At 44.4% G+C, this 26,852-nt stretch overlaps 5 protein-coding genes across 5 annotated transcripts; 3 read left to right on the top strand and 2 right to left on the bottom strand.

Annotated features, from left to right (window-relative positions):
* Nucleotides 1-14,228: 14,228 nt before the first annotated feature.
* LOC131281955 (uncharacterized) lies at nucleotides 14,229-19,574 on the top strand. The gene is made up of 6 exons (XM_058311332.1): nucleotides 14,229-14,747; nucleotides 16,045-16,351; nucleotides 16,720-16,847; nucleotides 17,781-17,837; nucleotides 17,918-18,024; nucleotides 18,095-19,574. The coding sequence occupies exons 1-6, from the start codon at nucleotides 14,229-14,231 to the stop codon at nucleotides 19,572-19,574; spliced, it is 2,598 nt and encodes an 865-aa protein (XP_058167315.1).
* Nucleotides 19,575-20,866: 1,292 nt separating this feature from the next.
* LOC131286693 (zinc finger protein 706-like) lies at nucleotides 20,867-21,775 on the top strand. Its single transcript, XM_058315720.1, has 2 exons — nucleotides 20,867-20,982; nucleotides 21,201-21,775. The coding sequence occupies exon 2, from the start codon at nucleotides 21,202-21,204 to the stop codon at nucleotides 21,433-21,435; it is 234 nt and encodes a 77-aa protein (XP_058171703.1). The 5' UTR covers nucleotides 20,867-20,982; nucleotide 21,201; the 3' UTR covers nucleotides 21,436-21,775.
* On the bottom strand, nucleotides 21,773-22,434 carry LOC131286796 (zinc finger protein 706-like). Its single transcript, XM_058315834.1, has one exon. The coding sequence runs from the start codon at nucleotides 22,366-22,368 to the stop codon at nucleotides 22,135-22,137; it is 234 nt and encodes a 77-aa protein (XP_058171817.1). The 5' UTR covers nucleotides 22,369-22,434; the 3' UTR covers nucleotides 21,773-22,134.
* Nucleotides 22,435-23,664: 1,230 nt separating this feature from the next.
* On the top strand, nucleotides 23,665-24,371 carry LOC131281114 (mediator of RNA polymerase II transcription subunit 20). Its single transcript, XM_058310366.1, has one exon. It carries the CDS (start codon nucleotides 23,711-23,713, stop codon nucleotides 24,368-24,370), a length of 660 nt encoding a protein of 219 aa, XP_058166349.1. The 5' UTR covers nucleotides 23,665-23,710; the 3' UTR covers nucleotide 24,371.
* A 51-nt stretch (nucleotides 24,372-24,422) lies between these two features.
* On the bottom strand, nucleotides 24,423-25,441 carry LOC131293882 (CDAN1-interacting nuclease 1). Its single transcript, XM_058321931.1, has 2 exons — nucleotides 25,185-25,441; nucleotides 24,423-25,116 (listed from the first exon to the last, which is right to left on the bottom strand). Exons 1-2 carry the CDS (start codon nucleotides 25,394-25,396, stop codon nucleotides 24,423-24,425), a joined length of 906 nt encoding a protein of 301 aa, XP_058177914.1. The 5' UTR covers nucleotides 25,397-25,441.
* Between the last annotated feature and the right edge of the window lie 1,411 nt (nucleotides 25,442-26,852).

Raw genomic sequence — 26,852 nt, forward strand, 5'->3', positions numbered from 1 at the left:
CGCGGTACCGCACCACCTTTCCACCCGGTCCACACGAACCGAACCGCACCTAAATACGTCGGAACCGCGGACCCGCAGGTACATGGAGGCGCTTAAATAAAACCAATGTTTAGTTGTTCGCCTGTTGTCAAGGATACCGGTCGTTTTTCCGAGCGACGGACCACTTTATCGGACGGTTGCCCCAGTAACGGAAAACACCAAACACTTAATTCGATATTTGCCGGCTCTATGTGTGTGTGTGTATTGCTGTGTGTGTTTACTTCTTATGTCCCTCACGTTTTAACATTTCCACCCCCAATTGGTGGCCATTGTTCCTTGGTCGAGTTCCTCAGAACACTAGAGTGACTGGCTAGTGGAGCAGAGTAGAGTGTATCTGTGTGTACGAGAGCCTATAAACCACCGAGGTCCATGTGGTTAGTTTTGTGTGCGATACATGTGTTGCGAAGGATATAGGCTTAAACCTGAACGTCGTACCTCCCGCTCGCACGTGCTCCAGCAGTCCATCTTCCATCGTTCCATTCGAAGGAGCTGCACGTGTACAGCCTACAACAGCTTCCCCCCGTTGCTGCGAAGGACCTTCCAGAGTTGGTGGTTCGGATTTAAAGCACGGTTCTATGTGATCCCAGTGGCTCATTCCTTGTTGCGAGGTGTCAGGATTTGGTTCTGTAAACTCCGCCAGGACCGAAGTGGAGTAGGGGGGAAAGCTCCCATGGTTCACATAGTCTCGCACCGTGCGATCACTAAAGGGTGCGTGTAGCTGTGCATGAGTGCTTGTGTGCGTGCGTGTGTGTGTGTGTGTTTGGAAGCAGGACATAGTTGGGTCGGGCATATGCAGAGCGAGCAGGACTAAAAGGACCCTGCGACGGGTCGGATCCACCGCCAAGCAATCAGTCGGTGACCGAAGGTCTACCAGAACCTACACGGCTCTCATGCGTGTACAGTGCATTACAGCTTTACATCCAACTACCCGGCATCAGCAGCAGACACTCTTGGACGCCGTGCACGAGCCAAATGAAGAATCGTTAGGTTTGGGAACAATCTAGAACGAAACACACTAGTTGAAAGTTAGCTTTGCGTCAGATAGTGGTGATCGTTCCAAGTTCCAAATCCGAGTTAACGTTGTTCTGCCAAAACTAAGTTCCTGAAGACTAGGATCGGCTGTGATTCTAGCACGATCCACCAATTCGGACCATTTCCTTGTGGTCCGACGTACCTTTGCGAGGTCTAACACTAGTGTCAAACTCTGTCGAGCACATCACATAGAATAAGCAGTTTGTGAACACACAGTGAACAGTGAAATCGTTCGTAAAAGGCAGTGCCAGGCAACGTCTGAGGTGAAGCCACCGTTACGGTGATGTGATTTTCGTAAGTACCATACGAACCTGCCGGTTCCCGAGCTTCAGATTTATTCTACTTTATTGCATGATTGTCGTGGAGAATGGGTTTTCATTTAAAGTTTTTGCTCAAACTTTGAAGCCACTAAGTGAAGGGAAATATCGTTCGGGACGGCGATTTGTGGATTCGTACTTTATTGCGGACATCCAACAGTTCCCGGGCGATTGTGTGACCATCGTTGCGGCCAGGTTCAAGGAGCCGCAGCTCAAAGTCACTCGACCGATATGCACGAGATTGAGGCTACCGGTGGTCACAATTCGCTGACCACCAGTAGGGGGCGCTCGCTGTCCGACTCCCTCGCGAAAAACCTCGACCTCTAGACTTGGTTTGCGGGCGATAGCGAGCTCACCGGTTAAGGTTAGGATTAGTCCGATATTATTCCATCGTTGGGTTTTGTTTCGAAAGCAATCCACTAACACACAAGAGAGCCTCCGATGTATTTTTTTTTTGTTTAATTTACGGTCACGGTTCAGCTGATGAGCTCGCCAACCGAAATCCGGCCATACAGGCATCCGGTCCGGTTCCAGTTTGCCGTTGTTCCGTGAGGTTGTGTGTTTTCATTATATTTTACTTTATTCTGTTGATTTCCCCCCCCCCCTCTCTTCTGAGTACTTGGGTGTTTTTGTTTTTATTCTTCTTCGTCGTCGCAAAGCGCAGGCACTTCATGTAGGTCGTCGGTGGCGACTAACCGCATCGTCCGATGCCGTCACCGATACACCCCATTAACCTAACGAGGCGATTTAAAAGTCCACCCGAAAACAGCCTAAGCGCAGGCTCGGCTTAGGCGTTTGTATGGAAAATCGAAACAGCCAAACCGCGTGACGTACGCTCGTCGTACAATTTGACAACTTGTCATTAAAAAAAATGTGGCCGAGTAGGGCAAGAGTCGCCTACACTACGCGTACTATAATGCATCCGCAAATGTTTGCCTTCGAGTGGCATGTCGAAAACATGCTCTTTTGCTTCTACATGAATTTTCCACTTGCACACAAGACCTTGTAGTTTGTATGTTAAATCGTTGGCGAACGCTTTCTTAGCTCGCGAGGTCTCAACAGCACCATAACCTCACAAATCTAGTCCATATTTTACCATCGCTAAAGAATACAAGAATGTTTGATAACCTTCAAGAGAATCAATAAAGCTGTAGAAGGCCGCCGAAAAGTACATCGGAAACCGGAACCGGATCCGATTCGTTGTTGCGGTTAGTGCTTGCCAAACGGATATTGCCGGAAGCAGCTTAAGATAACTGTGCAGCCGCACCTGATTCGAAAATCGTTAGACAAACGGTTCCAAACGGCGTTGTCGACCAATTCCTCTATTGAGGTAGTTCTAAGAGCTAGCTCTAAAACCATCACGGATCGTCGGGCGTGTCAGTTCATATTGCCGTACTGTTGGTACCGAAATCTGCCGAACGTTTTGAGGTTTCTTTGCGGTTTCAGTAGACAATTGCAATTGTACTGCTTTTTTTCTCGCAACCGACCAACACCTGCGCAAGTCGTCGCGCATCTCGGTGTCAGCGTCGGGAGCCATCATCACCCACGCGACTCGCGTGCAAGAAGCGCACATTACCAAACAGTGCGCTCGGCCCCGGCAAATTGCTAACGGGCGGGCGCAAGAGTAACGCAACAATGTGCGCCGAGGGAAAGGAAAAGAACAGAAAAACGACCGCAAACACCCTCCAATCAGCTGGCCGAAACACCTCTGTGGTCGCCTGCCCATATTAACCGGCCGGAGCCAAAGAGCATTCGATACACCGATTCGTGTTTTAACACCAATTCGCCTTTAGCTCGCCAGCTCGCGTGCCTCGAAGGAGCAGCTTTTGGTTTTTCCCTTTGCTTTTGTGCTCTTCTTTTCACTCTCGATTTTTTCCTCCGGGTTCGATCTCGAGACGGGCAAGAAGGCAGACTCTCGAAGGAAGGCACGAGACCAGAGGCCGCCACGGCACTTGGGCGGCACGACGGCAGTTTCCTAATGTGAAATCGATCAGCACCTTTCGTCGGTTTGTGGCGGTTTGGCTTTTTTTTACTCTTTTTTTTGCCCCGAGTTTTTCGGTGAGCCGAGCAAGCATTAACCAACTACGCAACCGCAACAAGTCTAGGACGAGTGAGATGTTTGAAAGAAAAGTCTTCACTTTTCTTGCTGGTGGGCTTGTGGCGTAATTGTCAATCAAATTACCAATTCTTCATCAATCAGCCAAATTTGAGTGAGTTCGCGTTTTTTACTCGATCCCTCCCTCCTTGTTGCGTCGGTGGTGGCTGCTTTTTGTCTGCTTCTTCTCTTAATGATCAGCTCACGGCGCTGCACATACCGGGAGGTAAACATATTTTAAAGTGCGCCTCCGTTACGTTCAGCGGTTGGGACCACGGACTGCGCGGACGTAAACCAACCCCGTCCGCCCTTTCACGGTGGGCCGGAAAAAGGAAACGCGGCCCGGCAGCATCGGAAAACAAAAGAAAATTACTGGACCACTCTTGGCGGAGAGGAAACGATGGTCATGTTGATAATGGGAAAGTTGTAAGCAGTTAGAGAGAGGGAGAGAAAGAGAGTCGAATACTAATTGCGGCACTACGCCCCTTGACATATCTGCTAGCTTTTAGTACTATTTTATTCAATGTTGCTCGTCATGAATCTGTTTGGGCGCCGAAACCCCTTTCACACTTTTTTGAGATCGTAAAATACAATCTCCTTCAGACATCTGGCATTTTTCGGCATCACAATGATTCATCAGTTTTTTATTTGAAATAAATTCTTGCATCATGTAACAACTGTTTACCAATTCCAACCACTTCTCAAGCGAAAGTGAGCCCAACCGGATCTCTCGTTGTGTTCCCGAATTGTTAAAACCTACTTGTTAACTGCAAGGGTAATTTCAGCTCAACCTAATGTAACGAAACAATTAAACCTAATTCAAAAGAAAAGGTTCTAAAACAAATAAATTTGTTAGTTTTATTGATTCGTCAATTGTAATAAATTCGTAAAGAAAACATCGATTAGTTTTAACTATCATACATACGTCCTATATTCGTTCAACATTTTAACACGTTGACTGCCATGGCTAACATTTTTGATAGCCAGCTGTCATTAGTTCTAAACATTTTTTGTCCCATATATGAATGAAAATGCAACATAAAAAATATAGTAATATTTGCTTTTTTACCCTTAAAAACCCGTCGGTTTAATAAATTGTATAAACAAATGTTATTGGAAAAGAATGTACTAAAAAGTGTGTTTAAAACGCTTGACAGTCAACGCGTTAAAGAACTTTGAACTTTCTTACATAAGTATACCAATCGTTTATTCCAAACAACCAATTTCATATCATCAAATTACCGATCAGCTGTCAATCTAGTAAGAGAAAGGACTGAAACTAACCAGGAGAACGCAGTCCCGCACTGTGACGCACTGACGGCGTTGGTTATGCTGTTCAACTCTATCGACGAATCGATATCCTTACGCGCTTTGGTGCAGGACTGGAATACAAAATATAAAAAAAAAACAACTCCCAACCTCTAGGCGAACGTCCCTCACTCCCCACCGAAGGCGACGACATTTCAAGGCTGTAGAGAAAAATTATATCCTAATCGATAGACAGGTGTTGGGGGTGAGCTTTCAAGGATACCCCGTATCAGTTGTGGATTCGAACCGAATTCCAAGGATTCGTCGACAACCCGCACACACAAGCCAGCAGGGGTGTGTTTCACTCCCTTCATTCATGACATTTGAATGTCGTTCGGTGCAGAGCAACATGACGTACCAACGCAACGTCTACCTTAGCGCCCACCCTCAGCGCCCTCCGTCGGATCGGTGGCTTTAAATCGAAAATAAAACGAATCAAACCGAAGCCCTTCCGCGCTGGAAGATTTTCCTCGCACAGACATTAGCGCAATCAATATCCATCCATACGTCGGGCATTCACCCGCGCAAAAGGCCAACCAGCGGTAGTGTAATACCCGTTCCCACCCTGTTTGAAGGTTCCAGCTTACTACACGACTCGCGATAAGGACTCGTAAAAACGAAAAGAAGCAAAAACACAACCCCCTCACGAACACCAAACACGTGGACAATTTTCTAATCGAACGCGGTGTACGGACCGGGAAAGCCCCGGAACCGCGCCCTAGTTTTCCCGACACCCATCAACAGGCCCTTCACTTCAGTACCGCGCTCGTTTGCTGGCCTAGAACAGGATTTCCCTTCTTCCTGCGTGAGGCCTTCATTTATTTTTATGACACATTTCACCTTTCGCTGCTCGTCATTTTCTAAATGTACCGTCTCGTCACCAGCGTTCTCGCGTTGTTGTTTGCTTTTTTCTCCCGTTTTTCCATCGGTGTTGATCATGACGAGGCCGTTTCCACACGAAGGACACGTCATTTTTCTTCTGTGTTTATTTGTGTGTTATATCCTTGCTCGTTTCTTCGCGCAAACATAATAAATGTACTAATACGCCTTCATTATTGTTCTGGAACACTTCTTTTTTTTCACCCGACGACGACGACGGTTTCACACGCCACCGAGAACTTTATTAGGGTTACGCGGGTGTGTGTGTATGTGTGGAAGGCCTTCATGAAAACGAACTTGAAAGTTTACCCCCTTAGTGTTGATTGTTGTGATAGTGGACCAAAACACACCCGCAACAAGGATAGGCCCGAAAAATAGTCCTTAATGCTCGTAGCATAAAACAACGCTCCAATCAAAAGGACATTCCGAGATCAAGGGGGAGATTGTTGTGTTTCTAAAGTATGGCCATTTTTTCACGCATTATAACAACACCGTCGTGCTTTTGGCGTGTAAAGGGTGTCCCATTCGGCGATAATTTTCCCGCCCCGAAGGTAGCGAATCAAGGAGAACCCCCGAACCGTACGGTACATGCCCGCGGGAAAAAGAAATCCCACTGGCACAAATAATAACAATAAAACTAATAATAAAACCTCACGCGTAGAAAAAAACAACCTGTGTAAACCTTCCACCACGAGTTGAACGAACCTCTCCCCGGCGGGCTGCTTGGCTGACCGTAAATGTGAAAACTACCGTGACCAATTATGGACCTTGGCACTGGGAGAATTCACAGTGATCGTACACTATCGTTCTGTGGATCTTTTCGTGCCATCGTTCAGATTTGGTCTGCCCTCCAACAGCGTCATCAGCCACGCCAGGTCGCCATCGTTCGTCGTTATCTTGCCTCGTTGGGGATATTAGTTTTAATTCCACTTACAACCATTCGCTGGGCGGAAGGATTGGCGACGCGCGGAGCTGTTTAACAAACCGCAGCGAGTCGGAAAAGTTGGTCGGCTTTGTTTCCTATCCGAGTAATGGAACATAATGCAAACATAGTCTACACATTAGTTTATACATAGACATTTAGTAAGTTCTGTATTTGTTGTTTATGTACAGAACGTAAAAACTTCATTTTATGCATCAGTTGCTTTAATTTATATTTTATCACCAGAACACTGGAGTGATCAACTTGAAGAACAAGTTTTGTAACAAAAAACAGGTTTAAAAATACAATAGAATACCGTCTTTCAAATTTGCTGGAAACGCGAATTCCCAGACAAAATGTGATTGCACACGAACGCATAATAGCGGTTAGTTTATCCATTAAATTTTAAAATGCCATCGGGAATGGGTTTTAAATTTCTTTGGTTAAAATAATGATGATGAAAGAATACAAAAGATCGCCAGCTTTTCCAATAATACAGATTAAAAACAAGTAAAAATCAGAAAATTGATATGAAAGGCATGAAAACAAGAAACCCAATCATTATGCAAAACAGCTTGCGTTTAAAGTTTCTTAAAGTTTCTGATAAATTAATAAACTTATGGCAAAGTAAAAAAATTAATTGCTTCAAGATGAAAATTTTTTTAAAGCATTTGTTCAGAAAAGTTGAATCCATAATTTTTGTTATACTGTTTTGTTCATTTAAAATAAAATACATTAATTTTTTTAGCATATTCACACTGACTTCAAATATTTGCTCAGAATTTCAAACAGCGGATAAATATCCCCAAGTTCTCATCCCAAGTCCCAAGTTTATTTGAATGAATAAATATTAGAGCAAATTCCTTCTTTGCCTTGCTGAAACTAAACCAACTCTCTGTGAACTATCCAACTTGACAAATTGCCCCATATCGCTCAACAATGATCCCCTCGGGCGTGGGCCAAATGTGTTGCGATGATTAATTCCTGCACGTTTCGATATCAGCGCTCAATTAAAGGCCAAATTGTTACGCGCTTGCACTTGCTGGGAAAGCGACCGACATACTAAGGTAGACCCAGACCCAGTGTTAGGACCTGATGACAGCCGCTCCCTACTGTTCCTACTCTTTTTATTACCCTAACGCCTAGGACTTCGAGGCGCTCCAGGGTGATTAAATCCAGTGGTGTGCGTTGGAAAAAAATAAATAAAATAAAAGAAATCAAATCTAAATCACAACCTACGAGTGACGCGAAGAAAGTCAACCTTCTTTCATTCCACGCGAATGGGAAAGTGGAATTTAAAACCCTGAGCAACATGGGAAAAGATGTGACAACGGTTGGAAAATCGTCTCCCCCCAACAGGGTGGGGGACGGAGTTGGGGGTGACAAAACAATATCAAATCGTAGACGAACGCTGTTTTACATGGGCCGGGAACGCTTCTCCATCTCCGAACGGGGGCGGCTTCAAGACAAGACAAGACGGTTACCGCGAGCCTGTGTGGAAAACTGTGCGCACACGCAAGGGCACCCACGATAAACAATGGGCGAATGCGTAAATGTGCGGGCACGAAGATAAAAAAAACGGCAAACCTGGAAAACAAACGATCGGCTCGGGCAAATGTCCAGCGAGCTAAACACCGACTGATGACGATCGGCCAGAGATACAACTGTCAGACGGTGAAGCGAAGCGAAAGAAATGTAGCCACAACTAATTTGTGATCTGATTATGATGAGTAATGCGCACAACGCAGCTGGTTCGCTGAAGTGGTGCAGATGTTTTCCTACGTGCAGCTTCTGTGTGTGTGTGTGCGTTTTTTCTGTTTTTCATTTCATCTGGACACCAAACAATAGTGCCCTGATTACGTTCACTCGTGGGGTGCGAAGGGGAGAAAGGTAGGAAAATAATGGAGAGAAACGAGGGAGCTGATGTGCAATCGGGTGCACAGAAGACGGTTTGGTAGAATTTCACTCGAAAAGCCCCCGAAAAAAACGCCCCGATAGCCATCTTCCATCGAGTGGAGTTTTTTTTTCCAACCCCAATCTTTCACACCGAGGAATGGGATCACGCGGTTTTTCTTTGTGTGATTAATTTTCTCACACCGCAATGGAGGCATCGATGGGTCTCGCCTGCAACAACATGTGCGTGCATCTGCCCGAGAGTTGCTGCAAAATGGTGCATTCGTGATCGACGAGCCGGCGACGACGAACACGGTTATCACTCGGCCGAGATCTTTGCTTAGGAAAAGCGAAACCATTATTGACTTTGGATTCTTTTTGCACACCACTTCTCGGCCGAGACCCGCCTACGGGGGATGGGGGGTGTACTTTGCCCTTTTCTTCATGGCATACAACCTTGGGCAACGGTTCAACGGTGTGACATAACGCCGCACAAATTGATGTACGTGTCTTCAGCAGGTGAGAGTGGTTTTCCCTTCAACCGTCCTACGAAACAGTTTTCCTCCCCTGGATGGAACGCCTCGGTAGATTGTTGAAATTGTATTTCTGAACGTAGGAATTACTTCACAAACCTGGAGCCGTCGGAGGGCCTGACGTTCATCTAATTAAACCACAGAAGATGGCCCTAAAAACGTTTGCGCAAAGATGGCTCCCAGATGGTGCGAGTGAAGGGCCAATGCGACCCAGTGATGTCCTACTGGCATTAGACCTAATTTCCATCATCGCCCCGACGAAACGATGGATCCAATCGGAGCGGTATTTTTAAACGGCTTTGTTTCATTTAAGGCTTTTCTCTACGGACGATTATTTGAAACTCCCCCTCCCGTTGGTGGTTGATTTTCTAACCATTGCGGTCATTAAAATGTGTCCATTTGGTTGGGCGGGCCATTTGGCAGGGGCCCTTTGCCAGTAGCCACGCAAGCCTACGGAACCTTTAATCCGCCCGGTGGAAAGTGACCCTAATTGACGTGATTTATTTCGGGCAAACGGGGCCAACTTCTTGCACGGAAGTTTGAACAAATATGAGCAGAAACCTTTCCTTCTTTATGATAACATTTTAATTCCATTAGCATTCGATACAAAGAGAGAAGACTTCATGTGTGTTAAGGTTGTGTAAATCACTAAGCGAGGAACCTGATTGCTCTAATATAATAGTAGATTTATGTTGTAATGGTAAAAAATTATTCTTTGGTAAGCCTAGTCTATTTGGTATTAGCTTTTAAATTGATAAACTAATTATATCCAAAACGACTATACTAAAAAGTAGCAAAAGTAGCTTGACAGTCAAAATGCTTCTGCCTTTGTGCTAAAAGGTGACTTATCGAATTTACACCTCAGAAAGCTTCCGTTACATCGCGTCAATGTGTTGCGAAATATGATACGCCCATTGACATAAACATGATGGCGGTTTCGATTGATATATTTTTTTTTATTTCGTTTGCTGCCTCTTTTCTTTTATTACTCCCAAACACCCCCCATATCACAGCCGGCGGCGACTTTAATGGATGTTTTACCATTAATAAATGTTTATCACCCTCGTGCGGGTTAAAAACGCGAGCACACCCCGCGTAATGGAAGCACCGCAATTGCATAAGCTAACCAACAACAACAACGCCCGTGTTGTTCGGGGATCGGAGAGAAAATTTTACGCTTTACACACCACTCAGGAACGCCTTCGGCGATGTATTGGACCAGATTATATTATTTCCCCGGAAAGAAAAAGCTGGGTTCGTTTCCTATTGGGGCGCACAAGTCTTTCGTTCGGTGCTCACAAAACCGCCTGCTCCTGACGCATCTGACCGTTTGTGTTTTGTGAAACTGGGGTAATAATATTCATTTCAGCGCGATTCAACGCTACCGTGCAACACCACGTGTTGGCCACACTTGTTTAAATTCAAATCTCCACCCCCTGCTTTGTTCACTCCTTTTTAGATGATACCTATTTGCTGTAACCGAGATTCCGAAATTAGAATAGCATCCCACTTAGCTCCACTCCCCACTGGCCGGCCAGGGTAAATGATCTCATCAATCTGCCAAACCAGCGGCAGCATCTTCATCAACCCTTACGCATAGGGCTCTGACGAATCGATTTCCTTGCAAACGCTCACTTACACAACATTCGATCCAATTGGCCGTAGGCAGAATCGGCGCTATAGAAAAAGTCGTTCAAGCGAGCGAAATTGAATTCGCGTTACGGGCGAAGTTTGGCGGTGTCAAAACGCTACCCAAACGCCCCGATCGATTTCCCGAGCTTCGAACGCGTGTTAAGTGGCGAGCGTAGAGCAAAGGGAAAACGTGGGCTCGGAGAGGGCTTGGGTCTTAATTATACGATCTACATGTATGTGATTCAACAGTTTCACTCATCTTGCCGTGTCAAATGCAATCATCAACAATCCAACGACCTTCGTGAGGATCCTCTCGCTTCTGTGGGCCATCTCCAGTGACTGCAGCTTCCACATCTCGGGGATAATTTACTGGTTTTCCACTCTTAAAACGGTGATTTATTTGGAGCGACATGCATTGGCATCGGCACCTGGCTAACGACGCATCTTCTCATCGATCTGTTTATTTTCTCGCACCGCTTCCATCGAACGCACGTGTGGCAACAACTGGGAAGCAACATCTGGGCCGTCCGGACCATCTCGCCTCTGGGAAAAAATAGCCTGACAGATACTTACGATTCAGTAGCGTTTTTTTTTATTTATTGGCACCCCTTCTAATAGCTTCCCCCGGCAAAGAAAATGATCATGGTGATAGCAGGGACTCGGGGGAGAAGCAAACTATCACTTAAGCTACACCGCATGGACGTGAGAGATCAAGTGAGTACGTGTGTGCGGTCCGTCACAAACTGCAGCCCAATGTGAACCAACGTGATCAACCAGAGCGGAACATATGATTGTTGTTGTTTTATTTTCCGTTTGCTCCCAGCTTCAATTGAATCCAATTCGTGGTTTTCTGTTTTCGCGCCTCTCTGCCATGATCAACATCGTTGTGGCAAGGTGTACGGTATGGAGTTTTCATCACAATCGCCCACCAACCCTCGGCCGAAGGGTAAATGCAGTTTGACTCAACTTTCATTCCGATTCGCTGCGCCGTCATCCAGTTCGACAGGTCGAATCAACCATCAACCCATTAGAGGTCCCTTTCCACTTTGAAAGAAACGCAAGCACTTTAGACAAAGGTGCATCCTGCGGAAGTGGGTTCTGATTTTTCCTTATTTTTGTTTTGCTTTTCCAATTTTAGTGCACTAACTCCCAGCAAGGTGGGCAGGAAATTGGACCTCCTTTTTGTAACGAATATATATTTTGGCTACATGCAGCAGGCCCATTTATTGTGCGATATGTTTTCCACATTTTCACCTTTTTCCCGCCGTCAACCGGCCGCTGGCTGGAGCAAAACAAAATTAACGGCACTACAGAGCTTTCCTCCGTCCTCTCCTCCGTTTTCACCCGTCTCCACTCAAATGGGACTAAGCATTCATTGCCGGCGTCGGGCCGCGGATTGCTTGCCAAGTGCACACAAATGGAAAGCAATCAACTGACGAACACCGAAAACGGAAGTGCGAGAAGAAATTTTTTCTCCATCTCATCGCGCTTTTTCTTTCCTCTCGTCGAACCGATCATCGTGCACGGGGCGGCCTCTGTTTGCCCAGCAATTGTTTGACTAATGGGTTTCTGTGTCAGCGGAAGTTACTAGCTAGTAGATGGATTTTGGGATGATTTCGATTAACCGGAGCTAACCGGAGTAAAAGCATCTGTTAGCAAAAGGCGATTGAGAAGGGCATTGGATTTAGTTTAGAAGTGGAGAAATGTAGCCTATTTTATTAGTAGTTTTTCCATCTTTTTCCATAGACACAAATTAATGATAAGATTACAAGCAAAGCAAGAATATGTACTGTCAGACATATTCTAAATGTTTGTGTTTATCAAGAAGATTGAGGATAAAATCATTGAATAAATTGTGTTAGTTCTTCGATTCCCATTTAAAAACGCTGCTAAAAATATCGGGTTTTTTCATGGAGGTATTTTTAGTACAAAAAATGTACTGTGCGTGAATTAGATTATAACAAGTAACAATCCAAAATGTTAACAATGCAAAAACAATTTATAATTATAGATAGTCTCAAGCGATAAAAGATGTCCGAAGAAGGAAAAAAGTTCCAAATCTGTCTTCAGTATTTTGCACTAAAGCGATTTTTAATAAAGAATGCGATCCTCGTTTATGTGGGTAATAATGCACCTAATTTATCAGTGGGTGAAACACAAATCAGTTAACTCTAACTGACAGCTAGTTTGTGTTGGTGGCAATATTATCAGCTGCTGATTTGACCCAACTTATACAAGTATTAAGTTACCTTTTCGTAAAAAGATAAACTTTAACTACACGATTCATTATTTTTTGGATGATTCCTGTTTTTATTGCAAAATGTAAAATATTTAACACTTTTCTATGCTTTGTTTCGATTGCCCACTTTTAGCGCGCCTCAAGTGCAATCTCGACAAAGAAGAGTTAAACTTGCTTTAGCAACATCATCCAAACCAGCGGTACTATGGTACAATGGTTACATGCATACATTGTTAGAACCATTTTGTTCTTTGTTAGTTTGCCAGCTATGTTTTATTACTTCCGCGGTTCCGGAGAGGTAGCTGTTGGATCAAACAATCCAAGCTGGTCACACATGAGGTACGGGTTAAAAACCCCTACATGCCCCTTCGACACCGTCATGGATCAGAGCGTTATGCAAATACAACTCACATGAAGCTCGTATGCAGACGGGAAAACTATACTATCCCTTAAACCCCACTTCGAAAGCTCTATGAACGGTTTTCTTTTTAAATTAATTATAAAAACACAACAATGCAGCAGACACACACACTTGATTTGGAAACTCCACAATTTTTCAAAACAAATCTTCACCTGATCGTGGAAGAAGAAAAGAGGCACATGAAGCAGCCTACCGATTAGCCTGATCGAAATCGGCCAGCGACGTCATTAATAGGGGAAATGGGAAATCTTTTTCCACCGATAAGACCGAAGAAATTTAGTTCACGTTTTATTTCGTGGATTCATTTATCAAACAAATTAGTAAAACAAAACGCATGAAACGAAGGCAGAAACAAAAAGCAAAAGTAAAAAAACGTAAAACGATGATGAACCACCGAACCGAGGCGTTACAGCGCCAACGCCCACCCCGCCTCGCGCGTTGCCAGGGAAAGGCAAAAGAAAAGCTCGGCCTTCCGCTCATCATCAAAATCCGATCGCCAAAATCAGGGAAACGCAGCCAACTTTCGCCCACCCATCGGCGAGCCTGGCGGCCAATCAAAACAACACATAGCGCTCGAATGCGATGCAAATCATACGCGCCCTGCCATCATCTTGATCGGCCCGCGACGTTTTGGGTGAAAGCAATTAGGGGCGTTTATCAGGGCGAACCATAAATTAACGCTCACATTTCCATATAAAGCTCGTTGCATGCGAGTGCCAAATGGAGGAAAATAAAGATCGAATGAATCTGTTATCCGCAGTACAAAACTAAGATATTATATCACCGCAAAACTATTATATTCATAAATGAAACCGTTTGAATTAAACCCGAAAAAATGGCTCTTAATATAAAATATATTTTTCTTTTTACTTTTTCATGCAGTAAAGACTCAATCGATAGAAGCAAAAGGTTCCTATAATGGCGCCCCAAAACTCGACCCTGATTCACGACGCGTCGGACTCTGCAGCCGACACCACCGGAGCAGCCTCTGGCGCCGCCGCCCGACGCACCTCGGCCGAGGAGCTGAGCAGCTTCAGTCCGATTCTGCCTCCACGAAATCACCACCATCACCATCACCACCATCACCACCATCACCGTCACCGTGAGAACCAGCAGCAACATGGACGCCTGCGAACGAGCGACGACGGTGGCGTCGGCTTTGCCACCAGCTCCCTCGAAGACGCCGCGCCTGAAGACACCCTAAAGGCTGCCCACCAACACCCGAGCGCAGCCGGCACTAGCACCGCGTCCAACGGCGTCCTACAACAACCTTCTTCGATGGTGGCGGCCTCCTCCTGCACGTCCCGGGCAGGAAGTTTCCGTGACTCGGGCAAGGAGCTCCAGTCACTGCCGGCAAGCTGGTTGGCGCACGGCTCATCACAGGGACTGTCCGGCAGGATTTGTGGCACCGGTCGGGGCACCGTCAAACGGGAGCTGGTGAGTCCGGGCGCCGCTAAGGCACCTTTTCTCAAAATAATCCAACAACCACCGAAAATCAAGCACCATGTTCCTGCGAAACAAAATCGTTACGTCTTCTACCTTGAATTGTGAATACAACACGATGAAAAATAACGTCACCCAAGCACAAAGGGTAAATCGACAAGCACGATGGCGAACAAATTAAACAGCTCGAAGTGGCTCCTGGTTTGATCAATACTGGCCAATATCGAGGCAAACTTTTGGTTGAACATAGCGTACACTCTTGCAACCATTCCGTGCCGCTTGCCATCCTCAGTTTCCGGACCCTAGTTTCCCATCGGTCGGTATCCATTGGCAATGGATTTCACAAAACAAATGCGAACGAGGCACCTGTCTCGTCCTGCAGAATACTTTCCCTCCCCCAAGAACTAGCAGAAATTGTGTTGGGAAAATCTAGAAAATATAAACGAAACAACTCAGGAGTGGCAAAAGCTATGCTTTCTCGGTTGATTCGTGTTTTCTTGCGTTAAAAACTTGTCCGACTATTTCATTCCATAATCGTAATAAATCACTTGCTCTCACAAAAGAAAAAAATATCACTTTCCTACACATGCTAACGGGTTGCCATGAATATGCCGTAAACGTTTGATTACGGACCCAATGGAAACTGCGCAGAAGGCACAAGACGTTTGGGAAAACCGAAACTCATAGAAAGCGAAAATCGCGTTTGGCAGATTTTTCTTCAGTACTACGTTTCAAACTATGTTTAGTGCACACTATCACGCACAGAGAAGTAGAAAAGTTTCTTTACCGATCGATACGCGGCAAACAAACAGACAAACAGGAAAATACTATGCCTAACTATTCCAAACGTGTCATCATCGGCTTCATTGCTCCACTGTCGACTTCATCGGCAAGTGCCCGTTTCGCTTTCATTAATCGAAAGGGGGAAATACAATGAAACCGAAAAAAATAACAAGCAAAATGGAGCAAGGTGTTAATGATGTCCTCATCGTGACATGCTGATTCGCTTTGCGCGCGCCCATTAATCGACCTGGCAGCATTACCCTAGACCCAAATTTTACTGTTTTGCCTTTTTGCCGGGGGAACCATTGTGTTGGAAACGTGGATTCAAAAACCGTATTTCTTATGCAACGAAGTTCGTCGCTTTTAAGATTGAAGTCTTTTGAACAAAAAAGAAATTCGCTCAAGGCAAAATAGTTTAGAATATTCCACCATGATTTCCTCGGTTTATGGTGTAAAAAAGTGGTGTTTAAATGTATCTTCTTTTTTTTTGTTCATTCCACCATTACAGCTAAACTCTATTCCATGCCATCAGCATGCGCATAGCACGAAGCAGTACGCCGAAAGTCTCGAATCGGACGACAACGTCACGACGGATGATACGGACGACGCGTACGAGGGTTCGCCCGAACCGACACCGGAAACACCGTCGACCGGGCCGGACGCCAACCTTCCGCCGGCCGCCGACATCGAAATACCCATTTGGATCCGGGGTGAGGCCCGGTTCGTGTCCGGCATCAACGGGACAACCACGTGCAGCAACATTATCCACGCCCTGATCGACGACGAAATCCTGAACGGAAACTACGGCTCGGAAGGTAGGCTTCAGTGGGAATGCGGGCGATGCTTTTATCGGCTGGCAACAATCACGGCTGGCCAGTTTTTTTTTCCTTCGGTCCCCGTGGAACCACCCCGTGTCGCCATTTTATTTCGCTTCCGTTCGCGTGTCCTTCCAATGTCCTTCCCGAGTGCCCCGAACCGAAGCCGAACTTCGCCTTCCTCATCGATGTAAAAGCAAACATGATTCATTAGAATTTTAATTACCTCAATTTTTCTTCCCTTTTTTCCCCTCATTCTTTCGGTCGTTTCATTTTTCCTCCGCTCGATGCCATGTTTATCTGGAAAAACAAATTCCGTGTCGCTGCCACCGACCACCATACCCGATCTGCCCACCGAACACCCGCAGATGTCGCAGTGTCGCGTGACGTGAACGATTACGTGATAATAGAACGATGGCGTGAGGTCGAGCAAGTGCTGGCCGGCGACACACGAATCCTTTCCATCTGGAACGCGTGGGGCGACGCACGTAACGAGGTAGGTTTGCCGGGGGTTCGGCTACCATGTAATGATGCACCCCTCACCCTTTACCCAATCCTCGACGATTTTCTTCGTACCTGTTTGACTGACTCACTACTGCGGACATATTGGCTGACGCCAACTTGAAGCGCTGGGAAAAGAACTCTGCGGTACGAACCTTCGAGCTTGCGTTGTAATAGCATCCTTGCGATGGCTTGAGGAAAGGTAGAAAGTCAAAGTGTGTCCTTTCGAACTCCATTGACTTATCCTTTCAAGAATGGCTTAAGCTTCCAAGAATTGAAAATCATCCGATTGACTCGAAAATTATTACAGCTTAAAGTAAGTAGGGTAAAATGTACCAGCATGCGAAATCTAAAATCCGAAACAGCTGAATAATGCTATTTTATAAGACCCCACCTGCAATGGGATTTTCACGGCTCCACATTAAAATTTAACAAAACTTCAATATGTTATTTAAAGAATACTGAAAATTCTTGAATTCATTAACGTTTAATTCTGCTCTGGAGACAAAACCTAAAACATTTCATCCGGGAGTGATATGCACCGGTTTATGTGGGGTAGAATGCACCAGTATAAATATAAAGGAAAAGCACTCAAACTTTTCAAACATATTCATTTTGAATCTATAACTTCTGATGTTACAACGATGAAACTTTCATTGTAATAATATCAAACAAAATGTAACTTATTTTTTTGAAATCGCTCATCCATTTTGAGAATTGCAGTTATGATGTTACGTATTTTTTGACATATCGGCTATGTGCATGTTTTTGTCGTAGAAGAGATGTTAGGTAACTTATTTGTAAAAATACTCCGGTTTTGAACTACGAGAAACTTTTTTTCGCGTAAAGGTTGAATCTCTCCAAACCAGATCTTAATTTTTAAACTAGCGAGTCAATGTTTATCAACGCATTTTTGTTTCCTCTTCAGGTGCAGTTCCGCTTGAAAATCAATAAAACTAACCTGGAGAAAGGCACCTCCGGAAAGGTAAGTTAATCTGTCAGGGGTTTAATCAATGAGTACCAAACTAAATTTTATTTTTTTACATTTCGAAACGCCACATTTAGGAAATCAAATCGAAAAAGCAGAAAGAAAAAATTGGACTCATCAATCGCATGATGCGCAAGGTGCTGAAGCAGGGAGAGGCCATCCAAAATCACCTTTCGCTGATCAGGTACGAATGCTTCACCGGGACATACCGGGTGGAAAAGGATTCATTTTGTACTTTTTTTTTTTTTTGGCAGCCAAAAATCGACCGAAAAACGCCAGCAAGAAAAGTTCCGCAAGTACGTGCGGAAAAACTGCGGCAAACATCTGATCATGGAGAACTTCCTGCACGATGCGGCCACCGGTAGCCACCTGTCCGATCTGTCCGTGGACGGTGAGCCGCTAGTGTCGGCTGCGACGGCAGCAGCAGGAGGAGCAGGAAACGGTGCAAAAGATGACCCGAAAGAAAAGGGACGCCGTAGTACGTTCCCTGGCAAGCTGTTGTTTTCCGCCCGTAAGGTAACGTCCGCTGGGGGCGACAAGGAGAAGGAACGAGGACGCGTGTTGCGTAACGTCCTGTTCGAATCGTCCGACCAGCTGGCGGACGGACAGAAGGGCAACGAGGACGAGCTGCTGCTGGTGATCGACCACACGTCCGACAGTGACAGTGGCATCTTCACTAACAACGTCCTGAGTCGGCGCGACACGCTTCCGAAGCGGCCAAACTTTGGTTCGATGGTGGAGATCGATCGGTACACGAAGGATGCGGACACTGAGGATCCCGAGGAGTTCGAATCCGGCGAATCCAAGCGACAGCAGAAGTATCACCGGTCCAAGCGTCGCTACGACTCACTTCGTTGCCATCACCAGAATAGGCGCCGAGAGCTCGTAGAGTACGCCCTGTCGGAGGACGATGGTGTGGCTTCCACGAGCGGTCGTAGGATTTCCGAGCACGAGCAGGAGGAACTGGTGGAGCTAGCCAACAGTGGCGAGCAGACGAAGAGAAGCTCCTGCCTTCAGCCAAAGGCAGTCGGTGGCGACGAGGGTGAAACTGAGAATGGGGCTGAGGACCTTACGCCACCGGTCGACGACTTCGAGCAGGACTTCCAGCAGTTCGATCTGCGCAAGGGCACCTTCAACCGGACGTCGTTCCGGTTCGATCTGATCCGGCAGGAGATCGCGACCAAGATGGCCGAGATGCAGCATTTGGTGGAGCAAGAGGAGGAGCTACTGCGGCGATTGAAGCTGAAGAGTGCCAAATTCCACGCCGAAAATCAAATCTATCGTTCGCACATCGGGCTGGACTTTCATGTAGAGCGTCTGCAGCAGTCGATCGACCGGTGCGCTCAGGAGATCATCGACATCGAGCAGCAGCTGCTGGAAACGAAGATGGAAATAGAGGAGAAATCACCTCTGATTGACAATTTGCGGGCGCTGCTCGAGGCACAGGAAGCTGGCCAGTGCTTCCGGCGACCCGTCAAGGGTCAGCCAAAGGAACATCAGCAGCAGCAGCAGCAGCCAGAACAGCGCTACGGCATGACGACGCACTTCCGGACGGGATCGGTCGATGGCGCAGGGCTTAGCGCTGACACAAGCTTCACCCATGCGCCTCCAAAGGGAGCGTCGTCACGCAGTAGCCTCGCGAAACGCAAGTCAAACCCGCCGGCCAACGAGTCGGTCGAGTTTGTGGACAATATTTACGAGTTTTGTGATAATAATCAAAGTTTTGTCGTTTGAGCCAAATGTGCACCGCCAACCGTTAATAACTGATAGATTAGTAGAGTGTGTTGTAGAAGAACAATGTTATGGCAGAACGAAATGGAATGGGTGTTTCATTCATGCGTATGTCTCCCACTTCCCGGATGAAAACAAGAAAACATCTAACGATGAACGCTTATGATACGATACCTTATTTAACATTGTAAGTTACATATTTTTTTATCTGTTATATGAAGCGTGCCACTGGTGCGTATGATATTTAATAAATATTTACCAACGAAAAGCCAGAACTGGGTACTGGGTATACGAGAACATTATGTCTTAGGAAATCATTTTACTGATGCAACAAAATATCACATATTCGTAATGATTATGGCGAAATTAGTAACCTGTGATCACTTCATTAAAATCCGGAACAGCCTCGGATTAGAGGGACTTCCACGAGCACCTTGGCACTTTCTCGGTGGTGAGTACTTGGACACGGAGGAAGAAGAATAATAATGAACACAAAGTTCATGAAAAGAGCTGTATGATGAAAAACTTAATACTAATTTAACATACCCAAAATCCGCAAAACATCTTTTAATTTTACCATGTGAAACGTACAATACAGTAAACGTGTATCCCTGACATCGCTCATATAAGTTATAGTGCTTGGTGGCATTGGAGTAACTGGTTATAGTTTTGTATAGTTAATGCAAGCACTATTTTTATATTTAAAAAAAATCATTTTCTGACCATTTCACCGAGAAACACCACGCGGTTGTTTTAACGTTCAATTTGGATTTCGGAAAAACCGATGGAAACGCGTAATTCAATTGTCTCACAATTTTGTTTTTATAGCTCACAGTAGCCAGTTTTGTGGCTCACAAACAATGACTTATCGATAATAATGTGAGCCCAAGAATTGGCAGTTTGTCTGCTGGGATTAGTGGGGGGAATAGAGCTCCTGAAAGGATCGAATCCTTAAACTCCGATACGAGAAAGGAGCAAATCCTCACATTCAGCCTCAAGACGGACTTCGATCAAATTAATCCGACCCAATCGAGCTACCAATGTTCGTACATATCACGCCAAAAGGAAGCAAACCTTTGGCGTTTAAGAACTCAATCTGAGGCAGAACATCTTCCGGCTTGAAATTCTAGATTGTTGTTAATAACAGTTGTTGTTGTTGTAACAGTACTGTTCTATAGCTGTTCGGACGATCCCGATTCAGATTTCTCATAAACGATAAATCCTCATACAAACAGCATGAGGAGCAATTCTTTCTAAAATTGGGATCGGATTGAACCATCCATTCCAGTTTCGAAGTTGCACCTCTAGCTGGTTTAGTGTAGAGAAAAATTTTGCCTGCCAAGCACGTCTTTGTACATATTCCATTTATTTCCCCGGAACCAACTTCTTATACATTCTCTCTAATAGCAAAGTAAGTATTTTCCTTGCAACAAGTTTGAGGTGCAAGTTGCTGGTGAAAAATGTGTCCATGACGACTCAGAGTCGATGAAAACATGGCACGGGGATTTAGCTTGTAACACTGTGATGCATTCGTGCCATGCATCGATGATGTTCTCGAAACAGTGCCTCCCACCACTTACTCCGGCATTGTGGTATAGCTTTCACTAACCCCCGCTCCGTTCATTTCAGCATGGCGCGCGGACACCAAAAAATTCAATCCCAGCAGAAGGCCCAAGAAAAAGCAGCCAAAATGAAGAAACAGCAGGGGCACGGACTGAGCGACCAAATGAAGGCTGCACAAAAGGCGCTCGTATTTTCCTGTGCAGTGTGCAAATCGCAGATGCCAGACCCGAAAACGTACAAACAACATTTTGAAAACAAACATCCCAAAAACGATATGCCTGCTGAATTGAAAGATGTCTGAATGCGCCAGACTGCTACCACCAAGGACTAAGTCGCCGCCCCTCCGTACTCCTGAAGCGTGCCGGGTGATGTCGGCTCCTTGGTCAAATTGCTTACTTTCCCTCCAGTCCTATTCGACCGCACATAAGCATTGTTTGTCTCTTCAATCAGAATACTTTGTAAAACGAAAATAAGTAGAGAATTACTGCACACAGCCAACTGCTGGGTAGGTTTTTACGAACTGCGCGTTCATTTCCTAGGTATACAGGCATGCTACCGAGTTTATTCTGAGAAACCGCTCTTTGAAAATCTTACGATAATGTAAACTAATAAAGCCGTTGACATTTTTTGAAACATTTCTATTTTGCAATACGTAGAGAGTATGAGAAAAAGTAACAGCCAGAGCTTCAAGTGTATTTTAATTTATTCTCATTTAATACTCAACTTGGTCAGGTCGATTTGAGCGCAAACATTGTAGTTAGAGATACGGGAACGCCGTCGGTCCCCTTTCCAGCAACTATTTACATTACTTGGGACGAATAGAAAACGCTAAATAGATGTTGCAGACGATGGAAAGTAATATCTCAACCAAATGGAATGCACCGGAACGGAAAAGAAGTACACAGAAACTGGAAAAATATCGTCGAAGCAATTCACGGAATCGAACCTCTCTGATTGATCGCTTGTGGTTCCGGAGATGTTAGTACCATCCGTCCTCCGGTTAAACGTCCTTCAAATCGGCAGGAAGATCGTTCTTCGGGTGCTTGTTTTCAAAGTGCTGCTTGTACGTTTTCGGGTCCGGCATTTGGGACTTGCACACGGCACAAGAAAACACGAGCGCTTTCTGAGCTGCTTTCATTTGATCACTCAGTCCATGGCCCTGTTGTTTCTTTAGCTTCGCTGCCTTTTCCTGCGCTTTTTGCTGTGACTGGATCTTCTGATGACCGCGAGCCATTCCTAATGATAATTGAAAAAAACAGGTGAGTCTTCGATACAGAGGAGAAATACTGCTTCAGCATACTGTCTTTACTTACTTTCTTACCTTTTCAAGAAACCAAACTGCTGACCAAAATTTTGGTAAATACTTGTATCGAACCAGTATTCGACTGTACTAGTGTTGGCAGGGTCAGGATTCGGAAGACTCGATTAGTTGACCCCTTGACGAATTCTAAAGGATGGGATCGCATGTGACAGATTCGGATCAGTTTGATTCGTTTGAGGTCCGATTAAATTTTGAGAATCATTTTTTTTTATGGGACTCGACTTGAATCGTTTCTAGCTTCAAAAATTCTATGATAGTCACGGCGTAACGCTCTTTCGATAAAATATCTCATTCAAACGTAGCATCAAACATGTACGCTCCACGATAAAGCTGATAGTGCGAAGAAAGCATCAAAAGGAGTTGCTTCACTGTTTTCGCTAAGACGGATTCAATTGAAATGATAACGCTGTCATGATTGTTCTTGAACCAAATACAGTTGGTCCCCGCAGTACGCGAATGTTTGGGACCTAACGCAATAGCGTATGTATATCGAATTTTCGCATATTGCGGATTTCCTCTGCTATGTCGTTTATACCTCATATTGAAGAGTTGACACTGAAAGGGAACCGTTTATTTAATATATCTTCTATCCAAATCACTAATAAGTGTTCTATTTCTTCTATTGTGTATTTATATCTCTGTTAAAAAGTGCATATTAAAAACTTTATTCTACCAAAACAAAGTAAAATTGACTAATCAGAACTCAAGCAACGCTGTCGGTTGTAAAAAATCGCGTATTGCGAATTCGCGTATATCGAGTATAGTTTTTGCATATTTCTCACAAAGGGCAAGAGGTGACTAATGTGAAATATCATGTTGTTTGAATTTGTTTTGAATTTGTCCAAGAAGAAGTTTGTCCATAACTTTCTAACGTAAATCATTCAATGAATTAACAAATGAAACAAAAAATTGACAACTTCGAAGTGCACGCATGACGGATTGGGACTCGGATCCACATCTCTTGTGGTTCTGTAAACGGATTTGTATTTATAAAATCTAATGCTCGGAAAAATTAAAAGAAATTTATTTAAAGTTAATAGAGTCAGGCAGTGTTCTATACATTTATCATTGAATTTAAAAAATAAACTACGACTTTTTACTTTTTCTTGTTTTTTTTTCAAATCACACCTCTTTTTTCGAAACTTTATCGACCTTGATCAATTTGACATTTGAACGAAATGCAAAGTAAACACAACACATAAACAAATTTACGCCGGCGCATGCTACATTCGGTTTGTAAATTGCAGTTGATAAAATGGGTGTAACTATTCTGCAACCATACCCTGTGGAAAATAAATCCGGTGCACAGACGATAGAATTCTTACAAAAACGAGTACTAGCGCTCGGGGCCGTCCCAGCGGGGCAGTTCCTGGTGGACTGTGAAACTTACAGCTCTAATCCACAACTGGGACCGCCAAAAACTGTCCACATTCTACACAATTCCGAGCAACCGGCGTCAGTGTTTTCTATCCTCGACACGGGAGCAAAGCAGATACCGCTAGTGACGGATGGGCTGTTTGATCTCTTGATGACCAGAATCGCGCCAGCGTACACCTCGAAAAAGCAAACTAAAATCGAATCCAAGGGACAGCGATTCGAGTTTGGGGATTTTCTCATCAAACTTGGGAGCGTTACAATGAGCCAGAACTTCAAAGGGGTAATGGTGGAGGTAGAGTACCGGCCATGCCTGGTGCCGAGCAGCTGCTGGGAATTGATGAGGGAATTTCTTCAAGGTTTCCTCGGATCGAACGTCTCCAACTCTATGCCCGGCTACTTCACACAGCGATCGAGCATAAACCCAAATCTCATCAAGGCGAATGAGATCTACCAACCGATTGATACGATTAATCAGTATTTGGAGCATTTTACAAACTATCGAAAGCAAACCATGGGCCCTGTTGGTGCTCGACCGTAATTTTGTCATCTTTTTTTTGTAATAACTAATAAACTCATACAATAAATAATATTCATACTTTTATTCTATTGAGAGAGTCACACACATCTTCGGCCGAACTAATATCTGCAACTGATTCAGGTAGATTAAATTTCAGAAACTCCATTTCATTTTGGGTGGGAAACTGATCTGTTACTAGCACATAATTTCCGTTCTCCGGACAATCCGCGATGGTTTCGATAAATCCCAACCAATAAATTACCAGACCAGAACCGAAGCGATTTCCGTAGCTTGTTAATTGATCTTTTATGTATCGCTTGTGAGAATCTACATCCCCAAAGGATGCTTTACTTTCGATCCAGTTTATCACCTGTCCACGAAACAGGAATGGTACGGCTAACTTTAAGTCGGGTGTCTTATCATAGCCCGTTCGGCGAAGATCTCGTTCATCGTAGAATACCATACCAGCTTCACGAGCAAATTTTTTTAATCGGACCTCATATTCTTCGCCGATACATCGTCGTATCGCATCCGTAATTGGCCCGTCCATGATCTCACTGTACAAGCAGTAGCCTACGTTCACTGCCAGCAACGAATCTCCTATGACGTCCGGTATCCTCAGCATTTCGGCGATTTCAGCTCGCGTTGAATACGGGTACCTTTTGGCAAGAAAGATGCGACACAGCACAAGCGAAGGTACACGTAACTTTATGGACATCTTTAGCAAAATATCGTGTGCTTTTGTTTGATCGGCTTGTGTTTGATAACTAAAAAAGGAAAGCACCGCGATGATTAGGCGTGTTGAACACATTTAAAAATGAACAATTAGACATACTCTTTAACCAACGAAGCAGCTTTCGCCGTTATTTTGGAATGATTTATCTTAACCCGCTGCAAAACTTCTTTCGCGAGGATACTGCCGAGAGTTTCCGGTGGGTATTTGGGAAATTTTAATCCCAATTCCAGGTTACAGTCGGTCGACAGCCCATTGTAATTACGGACGAAATTTTGTATTTCGGTATACTCTTGTGTGGTTAATACAACCATTTTGATGCAATTTCACCATATGTTCACAAACTACTCGGCAACAGACGTCGTATGCACTGAAATCGAATGAAGCACTGCTATGTTCAAGTTTAAAACTCACTTTAAACACTTAATAAAAATATCGCGAAGGTAAACAAAAATATCGTATTTTGCCTGTTTCGGAGGAAAGTAGGGAAGGGAAAAACTAGTGTTGGGAGAATCAGGATTCGGAAGATCCGAAGATTCGATCCCTAGACGGATTTTAAAGACTCGAATCCCATCTGACAGATTCTAACCGCGTGACTACATTAGGCGAGATTTGATTCGATTAGGATTCGCATCAGATTTGCAAGATAAATCAAACGATAGGTCGGGTCAAAGCTATTTTTTGCTCGACCATTGTTGTGACAGTTGGTTGAAAAAGTGTTTGCAAAAATTTCTAGCATACTTGAGGGGAGATTTCCGCCAAAATCTTCGTGAAATAGGTAACTGGTAAGGCTGGTGTCAGTGCTTTACCGCACGATCTTTTGACAGACGAAAATGTATGGGATTTTACAGCTGCAAGGTTCGCACGATTTCTCCGCACGACAAAATCAAAATCATTTGATTTTATCGGATGGACGCATCCGATTTTATCTGTCAACAAAGTTGGACTTTATAAACTCGGAGTTGTGCCTTTCATCTAAGAAAAATAATAAAATTCATTTAATCGTCTTAGAATTTAAAAAATTACAGAAAAATTGGCGGACCTGTCGTCCGACAAAACATCGTGCGGTAAAGCAATGACAGCCTAATTCTAGATCACAGTCTGCTCTTCTGTGTGAAGTCATGGAGTATGGATCCTTTTGCTCGCCGTGAGTTCCAACATTAAGTGTGTTGGTCTGCCTCATGCGCAGCCTTCCTCCAGAACATATTTTGAACGCCTGAATTGCTCGCTCTGTTGATGAAACATACCAAATTTGCAATTTTACCTCACTTTCCTGGCTGCTCGTGAGAGAAAATTTCAACCAACTATCAAAAAATTTCCCACGGTTTTTCTCTCGTTACATGGTATGCTGCGACCTCTTTTCCATTGACTTTGGTTCAAACCATTCTTGAAGTTTAGAATCCGGATTTGCAAACGTACAGAATTCGAATTTCGAAAATCGTTAGTGAAGGCTTTTTTATTACCAGGCGGTATCAAAACATGTTTTAAATTTTCTACTCGTTTTACAACTGTCATATTGTGTTCAAAAGGTTTCGCTTTGATTTCCCAGACGAAATTTTCCTAATTGAATATGGGACTGTGTTCATATTGCTTTGGTAATATCTGTTGTACGTGGAACTAGCAGGCTGAATTACTGTATTTTTAATTTTGATTACACTGCTGACTGTTAAATTTTTTCAATTTTTCGTTTTAACTTCCCTACGTCAAAACGGTTTGTCAAAATAAAACGATCGATGACAAAACCTGCTACTGCGGGTATTCGTGTGCAGC

The sequence above is a fragment of the Anopheles ziemanni genome, chromosome 2 (assembly GCF_943734765.1).
Source record: "Anopheles ziemanni chromosome 2, idAnoZiCoDA_A2_x.2, whole genome shotgun sequence".
Lineage (NCBI taxonomy): Eukaryota > Metazoa > Arthropoda > Insecta > Diptera > Culicidae > Anopheles > Anopheles ziemanni.

Bases quoted from the DNA above. Each gene is read 5' to 3' on its own strand.
- LOC131286796 (XM_058315834.1), bottom strand. From the start codon at position 22,368: ATGGCTCGCGGTCATCAGAAGATCCAGTCACAGCAAAAAGCGCAGGAA.
- LOC131281955 (XM_058311332.1), top strand. From the start codon at position 14,229: ATGGCGCCCCAAAACTCGACCCTGATTCACGACGCGTCGGACTCTGCA. The intron at 14,748-16,044 runs GTGAGTCCGGGC...CCACCATTACAG, and splicing joins GCACCGTCAAACGGGAGCTG to CTAAACTCTATTCCATGCCA. The intron at 17,838-17,917 runs GTAAGTTAATCT...CGCCACATTTAG, and splicing joins AGAAAGGCACCTCCGGAAAG to GAAATCAAATCGAAAAAGCA.
- LOC131281114 (XM_058310366.1), top strand. From the start codon at position 23,711: ATGGGTGTAACTATTCTGCAACCATACCCTGTGGAAAATAAATCCGGT.
- LOC131293882 (XM_058321931.1), bottom strand. From the start codon at position 25,396: ATGGTTGTATTAACCACACAAGAGTATACCGAAATACAAAATTTCGTC. The intron at 25,117-25,184 runs GTATGTCTAATT...TTCCTTTTTTAG, and splicing joins GCTGCTTCGTTGGTTAAAGA to TTATCAAACACAAGCCGATC.
- LOC131286693 (XM_058315720.1), top strand. From the start codon at position 21,202: ATGGCGCGCGGACACCAAAAAATTCAATCCCAGCAGAAGGCCCAAGAA.